The sequence below is a fragment of the Fringilla coelebs genome (assembly GCF_963513975.1).
Source record: "Fringilla coelebs genome assembly, chromosome: 3".
Lineage (NCBI taxonomy): Eukaryota > Metazoa > Chordata > Aves > Passeriformes > Fringillidae > Fringilla > Fringilla coelebs.
The window spans coordinates 109,442,077-109,453,045 of NC_140030.1; the positions used below are offsets into that span (position 1 = coordinate 109,442,077).

At 47.7% G+C, this 10,969-nt stretch overlaps 1 protein-coding gene across 4 annotated transcripts in view; it reads left to right on the forward strand.

Annotated features, from left to right (window-relative positions):
* KIZ (kizuna centrosomal protein) overlaps positions 1 to 10,088 on the forward strand; it is a 28,892-nt gene extending 18,804 nt beyond the window's left edge. For all 4 annotated transcript variants that reach the window (XM_084202485.1, XM_084202487.1, XM_084202486.1 and 1 more), the window contains 3 exons: positions 1,666 to 1,765; positions 8,285 to 8,328; positions 9,867 to 10,088. In XM_084202485.1, coding sequence (XP_084058611.1) covers positions 1,666 to 1,765; positions 8,285 to 8,328; positions 9,867 to 9,970 — 248 coding nt within the window. In that variant the 3' untranslated portion in view covers positions 9,971 to 10,088. The remainder of the gene's footprint in view (positions 1 to 1,665; positions 1,766 to 8,284; positions 8,329 to 9,866) is intronic.
* Positions 10,089 to 10,969: the final 881 nt, after the last annotated feature.

Genomic DNA, 10,969 nt, shown 5'->3' on the forward strand with positions numbered 1-10,969 from the left:
TGTGAGGATACAGGGGGAGAGCGGGGCTCGTTCTCAGCTCCTCCACGGATGCTTTGTTTTTTATGGGGGAGACGCAAAAGAAATTGTTCAGCTCTTCTACTGTTCCTGAGGTAGGTGAATAATGCGAGATTAAGAAGGATAAAACCCATTATTTCTTGTTTTGCTGGATGACTGTTTAAGAGTCTCATTTATGAGTAGGAAATTGCTGATTTTATTGAAGGGCAGGTTTGTTAAATCTTTAACAAAACCAGATTCTCTCTCTTCCCTTCACTTGTCTTTGATTTGAGCAGGCATTAAGGCTGTAGAGGATTTGAATAAAAATGGTGTAACTGCTCCACTCCTTGGGCTCTGCTTTACAACAGCTGGAACAGCACCCCCAGCTACTCTCCAGGTCTAAAATCTCCTGTAGGAATAAGGAGGGAAAGCCCTATTGCAAATCAAAAATCAGCCCTTCCTTATGTATTATATGGGAACATGAAGGGGCACAAGCTGGATTCTGCCTTCCTTTTCAGGCCACCTTTAATGAACCAACAGTCATGCAACCACTTTTCCCCCACCCACGTGTCCTTCTTGGTGAGGTCCTCCTTTGAGGATTCAAAGGTACTGCTTGGAGTGCACCAATCAAGGCATTTAATAAGTCTCACTCAACCTTTTGCTCTGTTTGATATCATTGGATACGTTTGGGATGGAGGAAGCTCCTCGGGCCAGTGCCAGGTTGGACACTGCACTTAGGTCAGTGTGGATGATGCCATCCAGCAGCTCATGGTGGACACTAAAGTTCCTAAAAGACCTCTGAGTCTTTCTGAAGTTGTGAATTCTGGGTGGGAATTCTTCATCCATCTCTAAGTAGAGGCAGCAGCAGCTTGAGCACTGGTTTTGGGGGAGAGGCAATGCCATGAGCTGTGATACATCTTGGGAAATGGGGGGATTTTTTTTTTTAACCCCCTTTATCTTTTTTCCCTCTCATTCTTGATTTCTCTTTCCTCCTGGGCAGACTCTGGCACCTCTTTGCTGGAAGTGCCTGAGACCGAGCAGTCCAATCCAATCCAAGTGCAGAAGGGACTGGGAATGTGCACAGCCAGTTAGGAAGTGGAGAATCCAATGTGGACCAAAATACTGAATTGTCCTGGGTAGGGACATTGGTGAGAGCAGGGCTTGGTTGTAGTTTCAGTGCTGTAGATAAAAACATATATAGAAAATATATGTATGCAAAGCAGCCTTTTAAAGTGGGATTTGTGCTTGAGCATCGTGTGCTTTGGAAACGAATACAAAGATGAGTAATTGTCTGACTCCAGTGAATGAATCCATTTGCCTCTTCTTTTTTTTTTTTTTTAAATCAATCTTTACAGAATGGAAATGAGATCCACAGAGCAGGGGGAAAGGGAAGAAAGGAAAGTGGGGATAACAGGTTTTGAAATAGTTGTGTGTTTGGCTGTTTAAGTCACAAAAATCTCAAGACATGTTTTTAATTTGATTTTTATAGGATTTATTTATTTTTGTCTAATTCAAGAGAATGGTTGAAAATACAGAGGTATCAAATAGCATTGACAGAACTGTAACACTCCAAAATAATCTACATTTAAGGGGAAGGAGAACAAAAATAACCTTTCTGCTTAATGTAAATGGGAACTTGGAAAGTTCATAGTCCCTGTTTTTTCTGCACAGCTGGGGATCCCAGCCACGACAGTCCCGAAGGAAGTGACAGTTTGGGAACGCATTTGGAAAGCAGCTCCTTGTCAGATGGAAGTGCTCCTCCCTTCTCCAGGTAAGGCTGTAACACTGGAAATGGTTCCATGAGGGAGAAAACCCAACATAAAAGGGCTGAAGCTCCCCTGATTTATTTTTGTACTTGGACCAGGGTTAAGGTTGCTGTTTCTGTAATCAAACACTGCAGGTTTGGAACACCTCAGGGTATGAGCTCCTCCTTGCTTTTAATCCTCCTGCTCCATGGATTTTTAGGTTGCTGTGGGTGAGGCCAGTTCTGATTCTGCAATTAGTGTTAAAATCATAGAATTTCTATTATTCAAGGACATTAAATATGAGCTGTAACCGAGCATTGATGACTGGCGTTCCTGCTTTTGTGTGGGATTAATTCTTACCCATCTCAGGTTCAATTGTTTTCTCTTTTTGTATTTTCTGGGACTTTGAGAATGATGAGGCAATGATTAACCTGGCTTGTGCTATGAAATGCATGGGTGTTCCTGTAGATGAGTTTTTGAAATATTATATTTTAGCCCTTCCCTGAAGCCTGGGATAGCAGGAAGAGCAGGATAGGGCCCTGAGAACTTATTACAGGATCACTGCGGCTGAGTAAAATGTGTAATTTAAAATTAACTATTTTTTATTCAAGATAAAAACTCTTCAAACTAAACCCCATTGCTGCTACACTGCCAGCCAATCGTGCCTGCAGCTACTTCTCCCTCGGTTACATGCTGTACAATTTTTTTGCCTTTTTTTTTTCCTCTTTCTCCAATTTTGATTTGTAATAGACTTCAAATAATTCCCTCTGGTCTATAATTCCAGGCCTCTCAGTGCTCAGCAGCAGCACACTTTGTGCAGGGACACGGGATGATGCTGCTTTACAAAACCATGGTAATAAATCTGTAAGTCAGCGTAAGAGTTAGTTTCTGTTAGTTTCTCAAAGCCACGGCAGGGTTTGGGAGCAGCCCTGGGTGCCCAGAGCGCGGCACAGGGAGGAGGAAGAGGCAGAGCTGTTTGCTGTGCCGTGCCGTGCCGCAGTTCTGCGGCACTGCAGCTCTGCTCCCGGCAGCCACTCCTCGGGCTTTATTGCTTTCACAAGTGGTCTCAAACCCACTACTTGAGAATAAACATCCCTGCGAGCTCGGCCGTGGCACTTTATAAATTCTCCTTTGCCGCGTTTTGTCACTGAGCTGATGAGTGACCTCGGCGCGGACCCCGCCGGACCGGAATAAAAACCGTGGCTCCTCTGATGTCCCCCAGACAATAATTATCATGTGCCAGTTAAGCCCAAACTACAGCTGAGGGATTTTACTTTAAAGCGGAGGCTCGGGCGCAAAAATGCATTTATAGCTCTTTGTCTGGCACCTCATTATGTGTGGGCCTGATTCATTAAGTAATTGGTTTGCAGTTGTTTACATGAGTATTAAGGCTTTCTATTCAGCAGCCTTTGAGATACACATTGTGCAAATGTTGCATGTTATGAATGCGGAATGAGGGGCCGGGGCCCGGCCCTATTGGCTAAACACTGCGCGCTGTTGAAAAGCAAGAGAAAGAGATTGGGTGCTGTTTTGCATAGCAATGACTTTCTTAATAAGCTTTACAGATTGATACACACAAGCTATAAAAGATGCAAAGAGATACTCTTAGCACATTTATCCATGCTCGTTTCACTATTATGGGCCTGGAGAAGGGAAGAATTGAGGGCTTTCATACTCGGGTTTTCAGTGCATGTCTTCAGTGCATGAGACTTAATAGAATCCGATGTTTATTGTATTATAAATCATGGGGAAGTAGGCAGATCTGCAACAGTTTATTATTAAAGATTCTTTCAATGTAAATCTTTTTCTGCCATTGTATTTCCTACAGCAAAATCATTTTGTGGTTGAGTGGGGATGAAAGGCATAATGTACGACGGAGTGAGTCTTAATAGGAAGCTGCTCTCCGAGTAAAGACCACTTGTTCCCTTTTGTTCAGCGGTGCATGCCAGAGCTTCCTCTTCTCCCACAAATGCCGCCTGCTCTACCTCCAGCAAGAAAACCGCTTTTCCCTGGCTCCTTTACTTTCCCGGGGGAATATTTCTGCGCATGGAGATGCACCTCTGGGTGGGGTGTCAGGGTGCTGCAGCAGGCAGGAGGGCATTAAGTGAGATGGTCCTGGGGGGAGAAGGTATCAGAAGTCAGGGCTGAGGATGCCGGCGAGTGCAGGCGGGTGGGCAGCTATGTGTGTGGCATTCCGGGGGGCTGTAGCGATGGATGCAGCCAGTGGAGGTCACTCGCTTTCTGGGAATTCCCCATTTCGGATGCAGGCGTTTTATTTTTCTTTGACTTGTTTGCGCTGTCTCGTTTCCAAATAATCTGGAGATTAAAGGTGCGTTATCAGCTGAGAACCAAAGCCCGCTTTGGATTTGTCAGGACACCAACACGGCATAAAGCCTTTTAAACTTTAATTAATCTGCTGGAAGGACTCTGGGGGGGGTCTCTGAAGGCTGGTTTTCAGCCCTGTTGCCCAACACAGCTGTAGTGACATGCAAATAGAAGTTGGCAGAGTCGAATTCATCTCTTAATTGTTCCTGGGCCCGTTGGCTTTGGCCATCGGGGGGCACTCGGGCTCTGTGCATCCCCCACTTCCCCCTTCCTGAACCAGTCCTGACGCTGAAAACTTCGCTGTGCTCTGAGGAGACATCCCAGAGCTTTGGGGCTGGCAGCACTCAGGATGTGCACAAATGCATTTCCCTTGGGGATCCAGGAGAAGTGCCATTGTGTCGGTCTGGATTCCTGGGAGGTGCACCCAGAACCAAAGCAGGATCTGATGGTTTTATCCCCCCAGTTGTCCAATGGCTTCTGTAAGAAGCTGACTGAAAATTCCAGCAGGATTCTCTGCTGTTCCAGCTGTTTGTGTGAGCTTTGTTTCCTCTGCCTGCACCCCCAGCTGTTGCAGAAGCAGTGCGGCTGGGGTGGCAGTGCCCTGCCAGGTGTGTGGGGAGAGGCACCAACATCTGTCAGCTGAACACAGAGGAAACAGTGGATTTTTTGGCACTGCCCCTGCTCTCCTGCACAGCTTCCTTGCAGCGTTGTGATGCATCTTTGTGTCAGTGGGGGTTTTTTTCTCCAGCGTGGTGAATCCAAACAGAGACCGGTCTTAGACGCAGCTCGACAGAAATCTTTGTATCCTAAAATAAGGGTCGTCCTCCTCACAGTGTAATCACTGAAATTCAGTGTTATTACTCCAACTCTGGCATGATGAATGGACTTTTGAGTTTATACTGCCTATGTGACACTGTGCAGAATATGTACTGTAGGTACTTGGTTCTCCAGGGTGGGAAAATTCCACCCTTGGCATTTAGGATTTCCCAAATTTTTTGGGTGTCTTTTTCACTTGACACTAAAACGTAGAAGTTCAACAGGTGCTTTAGCAAGAAGACCCTCGGACAGGGTTTTCCAGCAAGCCCTCTTAATTACCTTGGCTCGTGTTGTCCTGGAATTTTCCTTGATGCTTCAAGTTTTAGCTTTTATATTTTTCAGATTCTGTACTGCTTTAGTGTGTAGATCTGAGCTTCATATTAAGGGATAGCAAGCTCTCTTCACAGAGTAGGGAGACAAAACAATTCCTTCTCTAGCTGGGTACCAAGGACGAACTATCCAAATCTCAGGCCCAAGAGTATAAACAATGGTGGGCTGAAGAGAAAAAAACAAGAAGGGTGGGACTTCACAACCTAAGCTATAATTGCATAATTAACTCCAATATGCAAATGGACCAGAACTTATAAAAGTGAGGGACTTTGTGACTGGTCATCCATTTTTGTGACCATTTTAGGTTCATCTTGGGTGTAGCCCTGGCTGGGCTCTTGTGCTGCCCAAGGTGTATCCGTTGAGGATATCCTTTTAATAAATCTCTACTTTATTCTTTAACTCCGTCTAGCCTATGTTCTAGGTCAGCTTTCACAAGGCATCATCCTCTTAATATTAATTTTCATTATAGAGGAAAAAATATTTTCTTGGAGCTTTTTCATTCCTTACTGTTGCAGCATCTTCAATACAAAAAGCCTGTTTCATCAGAGAAATGGAGAGATTAAAAGCCTCTTTGAAGTGAAACTGGTTTGGGTTTTCTCTTTGTCAGAGCCTGGGTTCAGTTTGGAATTATTTTAGGGAAGAAGCAAATGTGTAAATGGATATTGGAGGGTCACGACGGGGGATTAGTGGAGGCGCTGGAACCGGCCTGGCTCCATTTATAGCCCGAAAACGTCTCGGCGGAGGTCTGTGCTCATTGTGTGCTGCGGCCGCGGGTGAGCGCTGCCACGGCCGGGGCTGCCGAGCGCAGCTGCTGCACCACGCCAAGGTGCTGCTGCACCTCTCCAGCCTCACACACCTCACCCCAGAATTTATCCCCTGCTGCATTGTCCAGGTTTGGGCTGGGGAGCTGCCGTTCCCCCTCTGGCCTTTCTGATGTCCTCGCTCCTTTTTCTGTATCTACCCCAGGGATTTCCCTGTACTGACAGCTCTCGTGCCGAGCCTTTGCTGCCACCCTGTCCCTATCTCCCTTCTCTGGGGATGGCTGGGCTTGGCTTTGGCTCCAGGCTCTTCAGGGAGTGAACCCCATTCCACACCTGGTGGGTGAGCCCTGGGAAGATGAACCCCAGTGCCAGCTTTGATCTTTCTCTTCGTGGGAAGCTGGGGTGGCTATGAGAAGGTCTCCAGGTGTTTCTACAGCCATGGTGGTCCTTTCTCCATGGATCCCTCAGCTGGATCTGGACCAAGACCAAGCCCTGGAGATGTGAGCAGTCCTCCCTGGTGATCCTCAGCACTGGACCCAAAAGCACCGACCCGCTGGTGTTTGTTGTGGGACAGCAACCACGGAGAGAAGTGGGACAGAACTGAGGAAAATTCAGTTGTCAAATGGCTTTTGTGAGAAGCTAACTGAAAATCCCAGGAACCCCACACTCCTTCTCTGCAGCAGGCTGGGATGTGGCCAAGAAGAAGGGATGGCTGCTGCCCCCTGATTTTCTCCTCAGCTACTTGAGATGGTTCCTGTGCCAGCATCCACAGGAGGAGCCTTGCCAGCTACAGCTCAGCAACAAGTCGTTTCCTTCCTTCATTCCCTGGGGAAAACAGAGCAGCCTCTTGAGCACATTTTCATAGGCTGGGATGCTTGGAGCACCTCCTGGGAAGTGCTGAGGATCAGGAGATGTGGCCAAAGGGAGCAGGCTTCAAATCCTCTCTGGATGTCCTGTCAAGTGAAGGCCTTTGAAGGAGAAGTGAGAGTATAAGGCAGTGTGGAGTTTTGCTTGGAATAAAAAGGAAAGCCAGTGGGATGGTGGACTAAAGAAATGTTGGAGAAACATTTGAAGCCCAACAGTTTAAGGTTTTTCACTGAATAAGGTCATTATGAGTTACATCACTGTTAGTGGTCTGCTAGAGCTGTCACTTGGAACTGGCACTTCTGCCTTGGTTTGGTGCCTTGGTGGAACCTGGGCTGTGTTTAATATGCTGGGAATTTCTGTCCATAAAGCAGGAGCCTTTGGAGAGGAAATGAGATTTAAACAGTGGGAGCTTTCTCTGGGTTAAAAGGAAGAGTGGCTGCACCACTGGTAGCTGCAATGTGTGAAACTTTACTTGTGGCTTTCCAATTGCAATCCCAAATTCTGACTGAATACTGAGGGTAATGCCAGCAAGGAATCATCTTTGCTTTGTTTGTCTCCTTCACAAATGCCTCCACAATAGTGGAATATTTGCAGCTCCTCACTTTAAGCACTTCTGTATTGGCTGCCACATTTTTAAATGAAACACAGCAAATCACAGACATTTCAGAGAGTCCTGTTGTGACTGAGGCCACAGCTTCAAATTGCACCTTGACATTGACTTATATTTCACTGTTTGGCCCAGTGATGTCCCAGATATCTGCTGTTTGATCTTGCTTATTAAAATCAGCTGAAGCTTTATTTTTGGAGCTTCTTGCAGTACTGCTGCTGTAACAGTTAATTCTCCTCCATGTTTGCCCCAGTGCGATTATTCCCCAGCCCCAACACAATGCACGCGCTGCACACAAAAGATCAAAATGATTCCAGCTTGTTTGAGAGATTCAAAAGGGCCTGTGATGCTCCAGACACAAGAGCAGCCATTTAGCAGAGCAGGCTCAGGCTGCACACACATCAAGGTAGATCAAAGGCAGTGGAGATTGCACATTGCCATGGGGCTGGGGGACAGCGCCGGGACCTGGAGGAAGTGCAGGGAGCAGCACTAGGGGGGATTTGGTTTTGTTTGGATTTTGTCTTTCCGTACTTTGCGTGCTCTGGAAGGCAGCAGCAGCTTGGCAGGGCCCTGCTCTTCTGTACCTTAACTCTGTGTTGGTGTAAATCAGTGCTGTTACCAGGGAATGACTCCAGGAACTGCTGGACGAGTGTCCCTCCGGCACGTGAATTTCTCCACCTTTTAGGTGAAGAAGTCCATGATTAAATAGTTATTTGGAAAAAAACTAGTTACTGAATTACTGGGTTGTTGTTTTTTTAAACCATTTCGCAGTATTTTTTTAAAAGTCACTTTTTTTTTTTATTGAAGACATTGTGCTGATTACTTGAAATGTTTTACAGGACTGAACTGCGGAAGGAAACAGTAACTGCCATAAAATCCAAAGGTAAGAGATGAATGTTACGCTACTGAAAATTCGTGTCTTTCTAGTTAAATCTGTACCGTAGAAGCCCTCCCAGAACAACATTATGACCTGTATAAGGGAGAGAGAAGGGGAAACATGGAATTTCCCTGTCTCTTGTGGGAGCCAGAAGGGAGCTGAGGAGGACAGATCCAGAGCAGAGAGGAGGTGTTTGTGGTGGGGTGGTGTGGATCTTTGCAGGCTTTAATCAAACGCCACTTAACAGCAGGTGGAGGGAACCTGGAGGAGGAGAAACCAGGGGGTTCCTTGGTCTTCCCTGTGACCTGGGACGTGGGTGGGTGCAGCTGGAAGGTTTTGTGTGTGGCCGGGCTGCTTTTATTCTGAATTGGTGTCTGGGCCCTGTGTGTTTTTGCTGCCCGCACATTCCAGTTTCCCCTTTACCCCCTGCAAGGCCCTCCAGGGCCTGCAGCTGCCTCTGACAGAGCCTCCTGCCTGCGGGGCAGTGCTGGGAGCCCTGCTGCCCTGCTCTGGGTGCTGGCAGTCCGGAATGGCCCAGGTTTAGAGGTGTGGCATTGAACTGAGGTACAGATGCCATCAAGGACAGCTGCTTTGGTGGCACTTGAAAGGCTCTGGCATGCCTGGCCCCTTTCCTGTCTTGGAGCCGTTCAGCGTGGCAGCCAGCACAGGGCTGGCTCTGATGTTCCTGCGGCCCAGGGGGCCAGGGATGGAGGATGAAAGATGCAGATGCTGCATTTGTAGATAAGGTGTTCATGGAGCTGGTGCCGTCAGAGGCACCAAAGTGCCTCAAACACGAGCTGCAGTGTCTGCGTGAGTGTGACAGCCTTCCTCCTCCCACTGTCCCTGGCCAAGCCCTGGGCCTCATCCCGGCTGCCTTTGGACTGCCAGCAGCCTCTGGATTAGGTGGGAACAGAGAGCACAGCTCTGTCAGCCACTGTAGCCCTGACTTCATGTGCCACACTTCCCACTCTGTCCTATCCATGGGTCAGAAGAATTCACATTTCCAGAAATCTCTCAGGCAGTCTGAACTGCCATGGGATTCTGCTGCTGTCAGTGAAAGGGTTTGCTGTTTCCCAGAACTTAAGGTTAAAGCCATGTGCTCCACTGAGATCAGGCCTGTCTGGATCTGCTCTGATTTCCAAATGGTGATTTTTCATTTGTGATGTCACTGTCATTTTTGTGCCAACTCTGATGTCATGGCCTGCTAGTGACTTCATCGCAGGGTCAAGTAGTGGCGAGAAAGGGGAAGAGAGTAGACAAAGCTGCAATTCAGGCAGCAGCTGGTCAAGTAAATTGCTTGGAGTGGAAATGTTTTGCCCAGCTACCTTGCGGCACAATGGAGCGGGAGCGCTGAATGAGGCGGCTGTCCAGCACAGCCGCTCCGCTGCCGGACGCTGCGCCAGACACGCACACCTGGGGCTGCGGCTCCCAACTCCCAGCCCTCGGTCAGCCTCGGGAGACCTGCCCCCGTGCTCATGGCTGCGACAAGAGGCACGGCCACAGGAAAGGTTTTACACCTCTGCTTTCCTTCTTCTCACCCGCAGCGTTCTGGGGCGAATCCGATGACAGCAGCTCCGAGCTCGAGGCTGCCCTGCGCCCACAGACCCACGGCATGGATTCAGATGACTTTGATGACTTCTATGACTGAGATTCTCCCACTGGCTTTTGGGAAGAAATAAACTGTAGTTTCTTTTACACAGTGACGGTGCCACAGGCTGCCTGTCACTTAATTGGCAAAGAAAATTTAAATACCAAATAAACATGAAGGGTCCTATATATTGTTTGTGTGCCCTGTCTGACCTGCAGTGTTTTCCTGCTCTGACAGGAACCCTGCCCCGTGACAGTCCCCTCCCGAGGCTTGTGGCATCCCAATATTGGGACTCCAGCGCTAGACAGGGTTTGGGAAGAAGCAGACAAGCATTGTGGGTATGCAGACGGGCGCTGCTGGGGTGGGCTGGCATGTTTGATCTTTATCTTCTTCTGCAACAGATCAAGAAGAAGAAATGCATAAAATGTCCATTTTTAATTCAGCACATTTTGGAATAGAGCAGCATTTACATGTGGCAAGCCCCAGTGCTTTCCTGCTTTTCCCTGCTTTGTGAAATACGTGCTGGCATTGCTGTGTGGACATCACAGTAATTGGATGACTCCAGGAGCTTCATGCATTTTTAATTTTCTTCTTTTCATTCCTTTTATCTAAAATTAAGTTCATTAAACATGAGATTTTCTTTGGGAGGGAGAAACCAGGGGACATGTTAAAGCTGTTCATAAATGATGACAAGTTCAAAAGCAGAAAGCAGCACCCCAATTAAGCTGTGCTGTGCTGCAGCCCCACGTCTCCCAACACGGGCACCAATCTCTACACCCCATCCCTCAAAACCCAGCTAGAAATGAGAACAACATCCAGTTTAATAAGAGGAACGTGTAGGCTGAGAGCTCAACAGCACAAAATGACTCGCAGAAGGCTTGGAACTGAGCAGGAGCCCTTGGCACAGCTGGCTGCTGTGGGTTTCAGTCTGCTATCAGTGAAGTTGCAGCCTGGAATGTTCCAGGAACTGCACCAGGAATGGAGCTGGGTGAGTCTGTGACCAGGGCTGACCAGTCTCCTGGGAGACTGCTGGGCTTGACTAAAGGACTGCAGCAACTG